Consider the following 15831-nt stretch of genomic DNA (forward strand, 5'->3'; position numbering starts at 1 on the left):
ATTCGCCATACTGTTCTCCTTGTTCTGACAAATCCAACTATGTGTATTTCTAAAAATCCAGTTCCCCATTACTATTACCTGTCTCTTCCTGATAACTGGGCTCCCCTCCCCTGAAGAGGTATCCTCAGAGCAAGAGGATACCATGACATCATCTGGAAGAAGAGTCCCAACTATGGGATCATTTCCTTCTGCTCCAGCCTGATGTTTTCGTTCCGTGAGACTTTCATCCTCCTTAGCTGCACAGGTGCTGTCAGACTGGGCGTGGGGCCACTCTTGTGTGTCCTAGAAAGCCTTTTCTCTGTACCTGTCTCCCTTAACTCCTCCAATTCAGCCACTCTGGTCTCAGGGTCCCATACGCAGTCTCTGTAGGCCAAGAGCTTCTTGCACTGAATGCACACACGCCACCGGTCCACAAGGCAGAACATTGTTCATGCTGCACTCAGTGCAATAAACTGGACAGCCCCCATCTGCTGCTGGACTTCTGCCTGTGTTCCTTTCCTTCCTGCAGACTTGGTGAGGATTTTTTGGAGGGGGGTGTTAATTGGCCTCAGTTCAGAGATGGTTAATCAGTTGTACTCCCTCTCTAAACTCGCTGGTGAAACGCCTGCAGTCACTTAGGAGCTGGCTTTTTAACCCCGTTCTCTCAGAGTAGCCCCTCCGCCTTATAAGAGACCCTAAAGGGACAAGGAATCAGAGGACATGGGAAGCTCTCAGCCTTGCCTAGCAGGCCGTTTGGCTTAACATATGGCCCGCAATCAGACCACACTATAAACATCAATCCAGCAGTGCACGGCAAATGACCTAACAAGACCACAGATGAGGGAGGAGAGACAGATGCGTCCAACCAGAGAGCTGGTCACCCTGGCTCCCAAGACACAGCTCCCTGTGCTCCCTGCACGCAGCAAAGGGAAGGCAGAGAGCTGATGCCTGTTGAAGCCATGGCTTCAGGGGGTACCACTGAGCAAAGGCCAGGAGGGTTTCCACTGGAGAAAAGCAGCCCAAACTCTTTTCAGACTTGCCAAGCGCCTTGCATAGTGCATCCAGTCAGCCCTGCATTCCTGCCTGCATCTGAGAAAAAACAGAGCAAAAGGCCCTTCTAACGCACCATCTGGACTAGAGCTACCTGTGGAGACTAGCAGTCCTAGCTCTTCCAACTGCCATTAATATCTCTGTGCACTTTACAGCCCTTATCAACCAATGTCTCAGACCCCCCCACCACAGCAGGAGGAAAGTGAGAACATAAGAATGGCCGTACTGGGTCAGACCAAAGGTCCATCTAGTCCAGTATCCTGTCTACCGACAGTGGCCAATGCCAGGTGCCCCAAAGGGATGATAATGATCGAAAGTGCCATGCATCTATTTCACAGAAGGGGTAGCTGCACGAGGTCACTGTCGGCACGGCTGGGAACAGAACCCTCTTCCGTCTGGCAGAGCCAGGTCTCAGTCTCTTGGCCACACTGCCTTTCAGACGGAATGTGCCCTGTTAAGTGCTTGGCTAGGCTGCCTCTGACCTAGGCTACCCTCTGCTCAGAGGGGAACAGAACAAGGAATCCTGATTCCCAGCAGCCCAGTGACTCTGCAGATTAACCGTTGAGTTCTGGGGCACTACAGGGGAGGCCTTTGAGGCAACCAAAGTGTAAAATTTGGATCGTAAGTGCCTCAGGGCTGGCACTGGCTTTTGGTCATGTGCCTGTACAGTACCTAGGACGGTAGCCTCTAGGAGCTACTGCAACTCCACAGCTAACTAGCAGCCAGGACCCAGGCAGTGGGCACTGCTATGATGAAGGGAAATGCAGCTCTGGAGTAAAAGGGCAAAAGCTCATGCAGGCCTGCTCCCTTCTTTATGAGTGGGAAATCCTCATTCCCCTCCTCAGCCGCACTGACAATCCTGCAGCCTGCCTAGGCAGAGTGGGGAGGAGAGAGGGGCACAAACAGGGCTCCAGACTGCCCCCAGCTGATTGCTTTGTATTTAGGTCCCACCGTCAGCCAAACAGCCCAGCACACAGCTATTGCTCCAGGCTGGCACAAGCCAGGCAGCTACGGGGGCAGCTCAGCTCCTGGACCCTGCAGCTGCGCTGCCCTCCCTGCTCCCACCCAGGACAGCTGTGCTAAGCATAGTGGCTTTAAGGCTGTGATGTCTGTTGTGGGGGCCCTGAGGCAGAGGGAATGGCCTAGAACCCTCTAACAACCAGGCCCCTCTGCACAGCAAGGGAAGGGCCCTGGGCGCTTTCCAGCCATTCCTCTGGGTCTCTCTCTGTGGCAGGTACTTTCCAGCTTTAGCAGCAGGCGTGGCTTGCGGGAGGGGATGACACAGGTGTCAGGACGGAAGTGCCCCTCCAGTCTGGCCTAAGGCTCCACCTCTTGCTGGCCTTGGATAGGCTGTGTGTTGGGAAAGCTGGTTTGCAGCAGCAGATGCTCCCACTGCCTGGCCTGCAGCACAGAGAGCCCAGGGGCCCAGGACGGAGCCTGGTGCAGCATAGCACAGCTGGCTGCCTTGGACCTGCAGCCTCTGCACCAGGGAGAATCCCACACTGGCTGCATAGCACAGAGACCACTTCTCATGTAGCCACAACCCCCATGTTGACCTGCCCCAGCTGCTCCCCAGCCCCCTTCACTTCTGTGCAGCACTGGACACACCCACAGGAAGCACAGGTGCCCATGGGAGCAGCAGGTGTAAATCCCTCCCTGCCCATGATGTCCCACACAGAGACCACGAGGGGACTCAACGCCAGCTTTTTTTATTCAGGGCTGGGGGCGGACATGGTTGTGGCAGCTCAGAAGAATAAAACTCCCAACACCTCCAGCCTCATCTACAGCCCTTGGCTTGACAGGCTCCAGCCCACACACCCTGCAGGCATGCATAGCCTCCCTGCAGGGCAAAGCCCCACTCCGTCTCTAGGGGCCTGGCTCTCCCAAGGCAAGAATCACAGGGGACTGGAGGAGATGCTGCTCTACGGGGCTCCCCCTTCCACGTTGGTGCCCCTTGCCCCTCCCCGATTCAGAGCTCATCCTCTCTGCCTCGAGTAAAGGTGGCTGGGGCAACCCCTACCCCAGTGCAGGCAGATGCTGCCGAGAATGGGGTCTGGCTCCAGGCTCTGAGCCCAGCCCCTGCTCCCCTCAGCAGCCAGGTCCCCTCCATGGGTCCAGAAACGCCCAGCCACAGGCCCAGGAGGGTCCTCCTGCAGGTGTCTGTGTAGCTGAGCAGCCCTGTCCCTCTGCCCCCCCACCCACACCCTGCGTAGGGGGCGGGGGGTGCCTCTGGCTGTGGCTATTTGATGTGGTGGTGGAACTGGATCACGGTTTTCTCCTGGTCATGCGTTTCGATGGCTCCAGGCCGGATTCTCCGGATCTCGTGGATGGCGTCGACCCCAGTGAGTTTCTGGGCCTTCACCAGGTAACAGGCCAGCATGGTTCCCGTCCTACCAAATCCCAGCATGCAGTGCACCGCCACGGCCTGGGGGAACAGCATACGGCAAGGTTAGACCAAGCCTGGTACCTTCACACACGCTCACATCTCGCCGCCTGGGAGCAGGTAAATGTCCCCGCACAGAGCAGGAGAGCCCTGTCCCCATCTCCGGGACTGAGTGACAGAGCTGGGTGTCCCCAGTGTGAGTGCCCTGGATGGCCTGGTAGTCAGAAGCCCTAGTTGTGCTGCGGAGAGAGATGCCATGAGGCTGAAGGAGAATTACTGCCCTTTGCTCACCCAGCACCAGGCACTCCTCTGGGTTGAGAGCAGCAGCGGGAAATACCCAGGGGCTGGCAGGCTCCTCGTCCTGCCCTAGCATTTTCCTCAGCATAAGCCACGTTCACAGTGACCGCTGCTTGGGTGTCTGGACTACAGGCTCCCATGATGGGCAGTCAGGCCCCAGAGGGCATGGCAGGGTGAAGATGGTGCGGTGCCCCCAGAATCCACGCTGGGCACTGGTGCAGAACAGCACTTGGCCCTGCCCCACTGGAGCTGTAAGATCTGTCCCACCCCAGCCAGCCTCAGAGTTGAGGTGACTCTGGGAAATCCCCCCCACACCCTTGGTGACGTTTGAGAACCGGCTGCGCCACGGCCCTCCAAGGCTGCCTGGGGCCGAGTGGCTGCTCACAGAGAGCTGCAGGGGGCTGCTATATGCCAGCCCTGTGCCCCCAGGCAGAGATTTGCTGTGGCATAGGCAATGCCAGTCCTCGTGTCTGTGGGCACATGGAAAGCCCTGTTACTGTCCCCACAGCAGATCCCACACCACTAACTCCCGCCTCCTCCTGGGAGCTAGCTAGCATTCAGCCCTGCCCTCTACTGGATGGAATAAGAATGGCACAGCCATGTGTCTCTGGCCCCATACTGCCTACAGCGCAGGTGGCCAGGGCCTGGACCTCAAGCTGGGTCCCATACCAGCCAGCGCTGGGAAGCTCCCATGGCCACAGTGTGCAGCACAATGACCTCAGCTCTAGGGACCAGGGCTGTTCCCATCGCTGAGTATGGGTCAGACCCAGAGGGGACACGCCTGAGCTGGATCACAGCACAAGGCATGAGAAGCCCCACCAGGAAGGGGGAACTCTAGCACTGCTGGCTCAGACCTTTGCCCCTTCTCCTGGGACCCACCCCAGAAGAGCAGCAATCCCCACCCACAGGCCCAGAGCCCTTCTTGCTGCTCCGGGCAGAGTCTGGGCTCGAAGCAGAGGTCTGCTCAGGCCCAGTTTTAAAGCCCAACATGAACCCTCCCCAGGCACAGCCGACCCAAACCCGCCCCGAGTGTCCAGTTCTTTTCAGACCTGCCCCGACCCTGACACTTCCTCCCCGTTCCAACACCACAGCCTAGTCCTTGGGGCTCAACCTGGTGGGGGCTCCCAGCTCCCCACGCCCTGTGCCCGCAACCAGTCTCTGGCCACAGCTGCATTATTTGGAGTTGCTGTGACTCCTCAGTGCACTCATTCTGCAGCGCACACTGTGGTGAGGGGGTGGCCCGCGAGAGCAGAGCACGCAGCCACTGTTGTGCCAACCCCACAGGCAGGGGGAGGTGATAAGAGCTGACCTGAGCCCCAAAGGGTTGGGTTGTTTTCAGACCCGAGCCCAACTCCTGGTTGGGTCCCAGCAGGTTTCTGGGCTCTAGCAAGAAGGGAAGCACACAGGGAGAGTGCGGGCACTTCCTGGGCATCGCAGCCACATGGCGCTCTCAGAGCAACAGCCAATCAGGCTGCAGGGGTGTGTATCACAGAATGTCAGGGTTGGAAGAGACCTCAGGAGGTCATCTAGTCCAACCCCCTGCAGGACCAAGTCCCAGACAGATTTTTGCCCCAGATCCCTAAATGGCCCCCTCAAAGATTGAACTCACACCCTTGGGTTTAGCAGGCCAATGCTCAAACCACTGAGCTATCCCTCCGCCCCCCCGAGGGATGTGTGTGGGGAGAGGTTATGGACAGGCCACACCTCGCCTTTGTTGCTGGCGTCCTCCACAATCTGCAGGAAGTGCTTGATCTGCTCCAGCGACGGGGCACAGAAGTCCTGGATGCGGAGGCGATGGAGCTTGATGCCAGGGCAGGTGTCGTGGTTGGGTGGGCTGCGCTCGGTCAGCGACACCAGGTGCCGGATGCCATGCTCATGCATGTACTGGTAGTGTGAGGGCTGCCGTGGCATTGCCAGCCCTGCCAGCTTGCCGGGCACCACCCAGGAGAAATTTGGAGGGACGGCCGACGCCATTGGTGCTGCAGGCAGACACAGCAGCGTGTTAGAAAGTGCACTGTGGGGAGACACGTTCCTAGCACCCTGCTGCCCCTATGCCCCCATCTCCAACCTGGCCCAGGGCCTCCCTCCATTCCCATCCCTGGTTCCAACCTGGCTCTCAGAGCTTCATAGCCCCAAAGGCTCCAACTCCGGCTGCTCTAGGGAAGCAGAGGGGAAAGGGAAGGTGGCACCATCTACACCCCTTTTCACTCCACGTGCTCTGCAGCCCATCAATTAACTGCCTGACAATGGGGCCAGACACTTACATGGTGGCACCAGTCCTGCCCCACGAGTCCAACACTGACTCCAGTTGCCGGAGCTGACACAGCTGCAATACACGCAGGGCAGCAGTGGAAGGGCTAGAGACATAAGCCAGGGCTGCCGAGTAAAGAGCACAGCCTGACCCAAGGCTGCAGTCTGGGGCTTGTCGACCTGTCATTCTATGGAGCTGGGTGGGGAGCTGCCACCATCACAGCTCCCGGCCTCCCTGGCAGATCCACCTACAGTCACTACGCTGTCTAAGCTTGCGCAGGATTAAGGGGCACAGGAGCCAAGCGCTGATAAATTGGAGAAGGGTCAGAGAAGAGCCATGGGAATGACTGACAGGTTAGAAAACCTGCCCGATAGCGAGAGAGTCCAGGAGCTCACTCTCTTTAGCTTAACCAAGAGAAGGTGAAGGGGTGACTTGATCACAGTCTGCAAGTACCTACATAGGGAACAAATATTTGATAACGGGCTCTTCAATCCAGCAGTGAAAGGTAAAACACGACCCAAGGCCTGCGAGTTAAAGCTAGACAAATTGTGACGGGAAAGGAGGCGTGCATGTCCCAGTGATGGGAATTAACCATTGGAACCACTTACCAAGGTCATGGTGGTGGAGTGTCCATTACTGGCCATTTTTAGATCACTATTGGATGTTTCCCTAACAGCTCTGCTCTAGGAATTATTTCAGGCCAGGTGTTATCTACATGATCACCATGGTCGCCTCCAGCCCCATCCCTTCAAGACTGGAGTCAAGAGGAGCTGGCTGTGCACAGCCCAGATTGTGCAGCCACCAGCCCTGGGCCTAATGTACTCCATCCCCAGGGGTCAGGGTAGGGTGACCAGATAGAAAGTGTGAAAAATCGGGCCGGGAGGTGTGGGGTAATAGGCACCTATATATGAAATATTGGGACTGTCCCTATAAAATCAGGACATCTGTTCACCCTAGGTCAGTGGAGAGGGTGTGGCCCAGCCCACTGCAGAGCCCTTCTGTGCCCCCCACTCACTGACCCAGGTCGGGCCTAGCTGCCCCCAGAGCAAACTCCCTGGGGCCATGAAGCAGAACCCAAATTCCAGAATGCACCTGGCAGCCACAACAAGAATCCTGCTCCCCACTCCACCCCTTGGGCTGGGAAGATCCATGAACACCTCTTCATTGGGGAACAGGATCTGGGCCAGAGACCAGAGTGCACTGTGGATTCAGGGCCCTTTTCATATCCCCGCACCTGCTAAGGGGGTGCTAAGGCTGAAGTGCTGGGTCCTCTGGTAGGCCTGGGGCATTGTGGGATTGCTAGATGTCCTTCTGAGCCTGAGACGCCCCTTGTCCCAGAGGCACGTGATCTCTGGGAGGTGGAAGAAGGTGGCAGGATGTATTAGAGCTGCTCCCACTGCAGGCTGGCCCCAGAAAATGTAGGATTATCTTCTCGGGGTTCAGATGGTCACAGACGAGGGGGAGCAAGGTGCTGAACCCTGGGGCGGCACCAGTCCCCAGGCAGTATGGCAGCACTGTCCAGATGCCAGCACCTATCAGAGCCGTGATCTCTCTGGCTCTCCCTCGAGGAAATGGCTGGCGATTCTGCATTCCTTCCTGCTGCCCTCACCTCACCTGGGCAGACTCCTGCCTCAGCCACCCGGGGTCCCCAAGGCACCTACAGTCACTGGGCAGTTTCCAACCACTCTAAGTCCTGGCACCCCAGGTGAGATGGGGATCAAACCATGCTTCTGGCTGGGGTGTTGGGAGGAGGACCCACTAAAGACAGGGCACTTTGACATCCTGCTCTTTCCTGTTTGCTCCTGGTGTGCGTCTGGGCTCGGATCCTGCAGAGACAAGGGCCAGAGGAAAGCTACCCTGCCCCAGCCCATCAGTCTAGTCCTGAGGCACAGAAATGGAGCCCTGGTCATTTTAAACCCTGCTCATTGTCTCTTCTCTAGGGAAACGATGGATGCTTTTCGGAGTCAGATTAAATTGGGCAAGAAGAACCCTAATTTAGTGCAACACCCCGGCCCTCATTCTAGCTGCCCCACAGAAGACGCTCACCCTAGGAATGCAGCAGCCTGGGACGCAGCCCCAGGACACACCAGAACTACAGGCGCCACGGAACTGTCACTAGCCATTTCCTGACAACTGCACAACGTTCACATTTCAGCCAGCTTCAATTTCAGTTCAATTCCTGAGGGTGGGCGAAGACATCCAGACTCCCTGCACCAGACTCTCGAGTACATCTCTGCCTGCCTCAGCGCGCCAGTACCCCCGGTCGGGCCATACAATGACCTGGCCTTCACTGACCTCCAATGAGCTCCCAGGGTGACTGCACCCTGCACACACTTAACATCACAAGAGAGGGTGTTGGTGAATCGATAACACTCTGGCACTACAGCTCCTCAGGCTGCGCAGAGCAGCTGTTCCACACTGAGTATCACGGATAAGCCAGCAGCGAGTCCCAGACCCAATATCAAACATTTTCACAGTACAGTTGCTGAGAGTATCATTTTCATCAAGCTCTCATAATAATTATTTAGCCCATACATTTTGCGTAAATCTTAGAAAATGTCGTCTTAGCCCCATGGCTGTGTCCTGCCCAGGTAACATTATAACAGACACTTAACTCTTTAAAACTCTTGCTAATTGCTTGCTGCAGTAATATCATGTGTCGGTGAGTTCTGCAGGGTAACTACCTTGCTTTAAAAGGGGTTTGCTGCCTTATTTTGTATTATGAGAGAGGAATAAGGAGAAGACTTACCAGTCCCCTCTGCTCACCTTTCAAATCTCTCCACAAAACCTCTAGCCTAGTGGTTCTCAAACTTTTGTATTGATGAGCCTTTTCACACAGCAAGCCTCAGAGTGTGACGCCCCTCCCCTTATAAATTAAAAACACTTTTTTTACATTTAACACCATTATAAATGTTGGAGGCAAAGCAGGGTTTGGGAGTGGATGCTACCAGCTCGCAACACCCCCATGTAATAACCTTACGAGCCCCTGAAGGGTCACGACCCCCAGTTTGAGAACCCCTGCTCTAACCACTGCAGCCCCGCCAGGACTTTCTGTGCCTGTGCTAACTGCAGTGGTCAGGGGAGGGCTCTATCACACCATCCACTCACTCACATAGCAGCTGGGGAAGGAGGTATTTTCCACGGTCCTTGCTCAGTGCCACCCGACACAGATCTGCTCTAGGAATTATTTGGGGCAGTTCACTGGCCTGTGTTGTTATACAGGGGGTCAGACTAGATGATCACAAAGGTCCCTTCTGGACTTGGCTCTATGACCACAGAATTCAGTCTCTGGCACCTGCAGCCCGTGGCGATGCCTGGACAATGCAGGGATGGCATCCCCAGGCAGTGATCCTGGCACTGGGTGGGCAATGGGACCCACTGGGTTTCAGAATCTGCTCCTAGCTATGCAGTGCCTGCAAGGATCAGGACAGCCCGGGACACTCCCTCAGAATCGCAAACCCGGTGGCTGGCGCTTTGATGCAGGTCAATGAGACAGGAGGCTGTGAAGGGTGATGCTTGGTGGGGGATGGGTACCCCTGAGCATGCAGTGGAGGGCTGAGCCTGGTAAAGTTGGCACCTCCCAGCCTAGCACCCAAACACCCTCCATCCAGCACTTGCACCCCCCTAAGCAGGGAAAAGGGCTGAGTCTAGTACAGCTGGCACCCCCAAGCTAGCACAGTCCCCCGAACTGGCATCCACCTCCCAGACCAGCACCCCCAGCTCCCTCAGCCCAGCACAGCTGGCACCAACAGGTCCCTGAGCCTGGCACAGGTGGCACCCCGCCGCCTGGCACCCCTCACCCAGCACCCCCCAGCCTGGAACAGCTGTCAACACCAGCCTGGCATCCCCCAAGCCTCAGCCTACGATCCCCAGCCGGCATCCCCAGCCTGGCACAGCTGGCACCCCAACCCCCAACCTAGCATCCCCAGCCTGGCACAGCTGTCAATGCCAGCCTGGCATCCCCCACGCCTCAGCCTAGCACCCACACCTGGCACCTCCCCGCCTGGAATAGCTGGCACCACAACCCCCAGCCAGGCACAGCTGTCAACACCAGCCTAGAACCCCCAGACGGCATCCCCAGCCTGGCACAGTTGGCACCCAACCCCCAGCCTGGCACAGCTGGCACCCAACCCCCAGCCTGGCACCCCAGATGGCACCCCCCAGCCTGGCACCGTTGGCACCCAACCCACAGCCTGACACAGCTGTCACCCAACCCCCATCCTGGCATAGCTGGCCCCCAACCCCCAGCCTGGCATAGCTGGCACCCAACCCCCAGCCTGGCACCCCCAGCCAGCACCCCCCAGCCTGGCACTGCTGGCATCCAACCCACAGCCTGGCACCCACAGCCGGCACCCCTAGCCTGGCACAGCTGGCACCCAACCCTCAGCCTGGCACCCACAGCCGGCACCCCAATCCTGGCACAACTGGCACCCAACCCCCAGCCTGGCATAGCTGGCACCCAACCCTCAGCCTGGCACCCCCAGCCAGCACCCCCCAGCCTGGCACTGCTGGCACCCAACCCACAGCCTGGCACCCACAGCCGGCACCCCCAGCCTGGCACTGCTGGCACCCAACCCACAGCCTGGCACCCACAGCCAGCACCCCTAGCCTGGCACAGCTGGCACCCAACCCCCATCTTGGCACCCACAGCCGGCACCCCCATCCTGGCACAACTGGCACCCAGCCCCCAGCCTGGCACCCCCATCCTGGCATAGCTGGCACCCAACCCCCAGCCTGGCATAGCTGGCACCCAACCCCCAACCTAGCACCCACAGCCGGCACCCCCCAGCCTGGCACAGCTGGCACCCAACGCCCAGCCTGGCACAGCTGGCACCCAACGCCCAGCCTGGTACAGCTGGCACCCCCCGAGTCCCGCAGCCCCCTTGGCCCGGGCCCCCCTGCGTCTCACCCTCCCGGCCCGGGCTGCAGCAGGCGGAGGCCGCGGCCGCTCTCGGGGCCCAGCGCGCCCGGGCCCAGTACCTGAAGCCGGCCCGGCTGGTGCGCACCGTTCTCCGCAGCCCGCCGGCGGGAGCGCAGGGAGCCTGGGCCCGGCCTGAGCCGGAGCCGGGGTCGCGGGGCGGCGTCCGTCCCTCCCCAGCTGCCGCCAACGCGTGACCCGAGGCCGTGCGGCGGGAGCCGCGGGTGTCTGGTCCTGGGAGCCGGGGGAGGCGTCAGGCTGCTGCGAGCCCCGGAGCCCCGCGGCGGCGCTGGCTGGGGAGGTGGGAACTGGGAAATCGCTGCGACTTGCCAGCGTGGGGGTCTGGTCGGTATCGCTGATCGCCGCGGGGAGGACGCGGGGTGGCTCCGAAGAGGCTGGGAAAACGGCTTGATTATGATTAAATCAGAACCCAGTTATCTAGCCTGCAACTAGTGGGACACGCGGGACTTCCTAGCGGCGAACCGCGCCCTGCTGCGCCCACGCAGGGCCATAGCAGCCGGAGCTCTGGGGCAGTAAGCAAGCAATGGCTGTAGCAAGAAACGCCCCCCAGCAACTCCGTGTAAATGAAGCCGCTGCCAGGCTGAAGCAGGAGGAGCAGGAAGGTAACATAAGAACAGCCACTGAGCACGTTGCAAAGGGAGGCTGTATCATTCTTGTCACGTTACAGATGGGGAAACTGAGGAACAGAGAGGGGAAGCGACTTGCCCAAGGTCACATAGCAGGCCACTGGCAGAGCCAGAAAAGAAACCATCCTCTCTGGAGTCCCAGGCGGGAGCTGTCTCCATCAGGCTAACACTGTTTGTAGTGTGCATGACTCTGTAGTTATTTTTCTGTTTTCTAAGTGCAGTAATTCAGCTAACTGTAAAGAGATCCCTGCAGCCTGACTGAAGGGCTGTGCCTGGAAGACACACCTCCATGCTGCCATGAAATTAATTCAAATCGGAAATGTTACCCAGCATGTGCTTGCTCTCTGTCCCCCCTTCCGTGATCTAACCCCTGTAAATATTTGCCTCTGTACACAGGTGGCTGGTGCCCTGCACTCTTCTGCCAGACGGAGTCCTCTCAGGGACCCCCAAATATCTGATATTGATGTTAATGCCTCCCTGAGATGCAGAGAGCAATTCACCACTCTCACAGTGACAGGCTCAGGCTCTTTACAGACTCACGCAGTGCTGCTGCATCAGTCACAGTCAAGGCAGCTTCCCCATCTCAGAGCAATTGGCTCAGGCTCTCTGCAGACTTAGGCAGTGTCTCTGTGTCCATTACATTTGGGGCAGCTCCTCCCTCTCACAGCAATGGACTCAGGCTCTCTGCAGGCTCAGGTAGCATCACTGTGTTGGTTACACTGAAGTGAGGTTTATGCTTTTCTTTGCAGTCATGAAGGCTGTTCCAAGGAAAGCTGTGATCGCAGACCATGGGGAACAGGGCTCTAAGCAGAAATCTAAGTGCCTGAGCTCTAATTCATCCCTGTGGAGGAGGAGAATTCCTGTGATGGTGGCTGGAAAGTGCTAATGGACTCTGGTGTGCAGGGTTGGTGTATCTGTGGGGATAGCTGATGGATCCACAGGGGGTTGCTTGTGCAGCGTGTGTGAGACAATTGTATTATTTTAAATTTGCATATGCAAATATTGCACATTCAGGCTGGGATTTTCACAGGCTACTGAAACTCTCTCAGGCTTCTTTGGAAATCCCAGGCTAATTTCCTCAGGAACATCTGAAAACATTTCCACCAGTAAATGAACAGCCTCCCAAATCCCTGCAAAACAATGAATAACCGGCCCGTCATTTCATTACTGGAAAATTGTATGTGCAAAACTTGTTATCCCAAATGAAGTTCCCAAACACTTCAATCCAAACACACTGGTGTAAATAAAACAATAAAACAAGTTTATTAACTACAAAAAGATAGATTTGAAGTGACTACAAGTAGTGAGGCATAAAAGTCAGAGTTGATTACAAAGAAATAAAAGGCAAAACACAAAATAATAGCTAACTTAACAAGCTAAGTGAATTCAAAGCTGTCATGGTATAATTCCCCACTCTGAACCTTAGCATCCAAAAGATGGGGTACCAGCATGAATTCCTCTAAGCTCAATTACCAGCTTAGTACTTGTAGTGCTGCCACCAACCAGGAATTCCAGTGCCTGGTTCCTCCCAAAACCTTGCCCGAGGACCCCCAAGACCCAGTCCCTCTGGATCTTAACACAAGGAAAGTAAACCCTTTCCCTCACCGTTGCCTCTCCCATATTTCCCCTCCCTGGGTTACCCTGGAAGATCACTGTGATTCAAACTCCTTGAATCTTAAAACAGAGAGGAAAATCCACCTTCCCCCCTCCTTCTCTCTCCCCCTCTCAGACTCTCCCTGAGAGAGAAAATAATCCTAATACAGAGAGAAAATTAACCTCTCTCTCCCCCTTCCCTCCTTTCTCCCTACCAATTCCCTGGTGGATCCAGACCCAGTCCCCTGGGGTCTCACTAGAATAAAAAAAAACAATCAGGTTCTTAAAGAAGAAAAGCTTTTAATTAAAGAAAGAAAAAACAGTAAAAATTATCTTTGTAAATTTAAGATGGAATATGTTACAGGGTCTTTCCGCTATAGACACTGGGAATATCCTCCCAGCCTAAGTATACAAGTACAAATTAAAATCCTTTCAGCAAAATACAAATTTGAACTCCTTCTTCCAAATATACTTTTGCACTCCTCCCAGCCAAATACACATTTGCAAATAAAGAAAACAAACATAAGCCTAACTCGCCTTATCTACCTAGTACTTACTATTTTGAATCTATAAGAACCTGTATCGGGGAGATTGGAGAGAAACCTGGTTGCACGTCTGGTTACTCTCAGAACCCAGAGAGAACAACAACCAAATTCTAACAGCACACACACAAACTTCCCTCCCTCAAGATTTGAAAGTATCCTGTCCCCTGATTGGTCCTCTGGTCAGGTGACAGCCAGGCTCACTGATCTTGTTAACCCTTTACAGGCAAAAGAGATATGAAGTACTTATGTTCTATTAACTCTTACTTATCTGTTTATGACAAAAGCAAAACTCTCTCTCATCATATGTTCTAAGAGTCTTACTGGCTGAATCTTCCAGCCAGGATCTCTCAACCTAGTCCAATGAAGTATTTCAAGTGTTATTGATGACATGAGTAGAGATGAAGGGAGAGATGATTTGTGTCCTCTGTTCTCACTTCTTATAGTTATTTTGCTTTTAAAAAGGCATCTCCAGCTGAGGTTCAGGTGCAGAAAGTCTGTTTGCATGAGAAGTCCCAGTTGTTCCTTTGCCAAGATGTAAATTTCTCACTCACATCCTTCTTCCTGCCAAAGAATGTCCACTTAATCAGGTGATAGTCCATTTGTTTATGTTGGCACCTGGCTGAGACATCAGTTTGCCTTTTGTCTCTGAGGAACTGGTTTAAGCCTGCTTTTCTAAACTTGGAGCATGTCTCAGCAGTGTCATATAGTATAAGCTTATGACTTTACATAGAATGTTGTCACACATATTTTACCAGGACAGTCGTGACCAGCAAATTATGAGTTTTCAAATGATACCTCACGTCATATTTTGTACAAAATTTATCATAGTCTTGTAAAAGTGGTGAACATAAGGGTGCAGATTGTCACACCTTCTTTGACAGGGTAACAAGCCTTGTGGATGTGGGGAAGCAGTAGATATGATATATCTTGATTTTAGTAAGGCTTTTGATACTGTCTCGTAAACAAACTAGGGAGAGAGCCTAGACGAACCTGCTATAAACTGAATGCATAACTGATTGGAAAACCATACTCAGAGAGTAGTTGTCAATGGTTCACAGTCAAGCTGAGGTCCCACAGAGATCTGTCCTGGGTCTTACTCTATTCAATAGCTTCTTAAATGATTTGGATAACGGCGCAGAGAGTACATTTAAAGATGTGGATGATACCAAGCTGGGTTGCATGCACTTTGGAGGACAGGCGTAGAATTCAAAACGATCTGGACAAACTGGAGAAATAGTCTAAAATAAATCGGATGAAATTCAATAAGGACAAATGCAAAGTACTCCACTTAGGAAGGAACAATCAGTTGCACACATACAAAATGGGAAGTGACTGCCTAGGAAGGAGGACTGCAGGAAAAGATCTGGGGATTATAGCGGATCAGTAACTAAATATGAGCCAACAAAGTAATAGTTGCAAAAAAAGTGAATGTCATTCTGGGATGTATTAGTAGCAGCGTTGTAAGAAAGACACTATAAGTAATTCTTCCAGTCTGCTCAGTACTGATAAGGCGTCAGCTGGAGTATTGTGTCCAGTTCTGGGTACTACGCATCAAGAAATGTGTGGACAGAATGGAGAAAATCCAGAAAAGAGCAAAAAAAAAAAAAAAGATTAAAGATATAAGAAACATGTCCTATGAGGAAAGACTGAAAAAAGTTTGTTTAGTCTGGAGAAGAGAAGACTGAGGAGGGGACATGATAACAGTCTACAACAGGGGTAGGCAACCTATGGCACGGGTGCTGAAGGCGGCACATGAGCTGATTTTCAGTGGCACTCACACATCCTGGGACCTGGCCACCAGTCCGGGGGGCTCTGCATTTTAATTTAATTTTAAATGAAACTTCTTAAACATTTTGAAAACTTTATTTACTTTATATATAACAATAGTTTAGTTATATATTATAGACTTATAGAGAGACCTTCTAAAAACATTAAAATTATTACCGGCATGCGAAACCTTAAATTAGAGTGAATAAATGAAGACGGGCACACCACTTCTGAAAGGTTGCCGACCCCTGGTCTACAAGTATGTAAAAGGTTGTGGATGAAAGTGATAGATTGTTCTTCTTATCCACTGAGGTCAGGACAAGAAGTAATGGTCTTAAATTGCAGCAAGAGAGATTGAAGTTAGACATTAGGAAAAGCTTCCTAACTATCAGGGTGGTTAA

The 15831-nt window shown here is 54.2% G+C and overlaps 1 protein-coding gene across 2 annotated transcripts; it reads right to left on the reverse strand.

Annotated features, from left to right (window-relative positions):
* Positions 1 to 2722: 2722 nt before the first annotated feature.
* On the reverse strand, positions 2723 to 11023 carry DUSP23 (dual specificity phosphatase 23). Of its 2 annotated transcripts, none has more exons than XM_030542490.1 (3): positions 10941 to 11023; positions 5414 to 5688; positions 2723 to 3454 (listed from the first exon to the last, which is right to left on the reverse strand). In XM_030542490.1, the coding sequence occupies exons 2-3, from the start codon at positions 5681 to 5683 to the stop codon at positions 3269 to 3271; spliced, it is 456 nt and encodes a 151-aa protein (XP_030398350.1). In that variant the 5' UTR covers positions 5684 to 5688; positions 10941 to 11023; the 3' UTR covers positions 2723 to 3268. The 2 variants fall into 2 exon arrangements, with proteins under 2 accessions (XP_030398350.1, XP_030398351.1); XM_030542491.1 differs by having other exon boundaries at positions 10967 to 10988.
* Between the last annotated feature and the right edge of the window lie 4808 nt (positions 11024 to 15831).

Source organism: Gopherus evgoodei, chromosome 24 (assembly GCF_007399415.2).
Source record: "Gopherus evgoodei ecotype Sinaloan lineage chromosome 24, rGopEvg1_v1.p, whole genome shotgun sequence".
Taxonomy (NCBI): domain Eukaryota; kingdom Metazoa; phylum Chordata; order Testudines; family Testudinidae; genus Gopherus; species Gopherus evgoodei.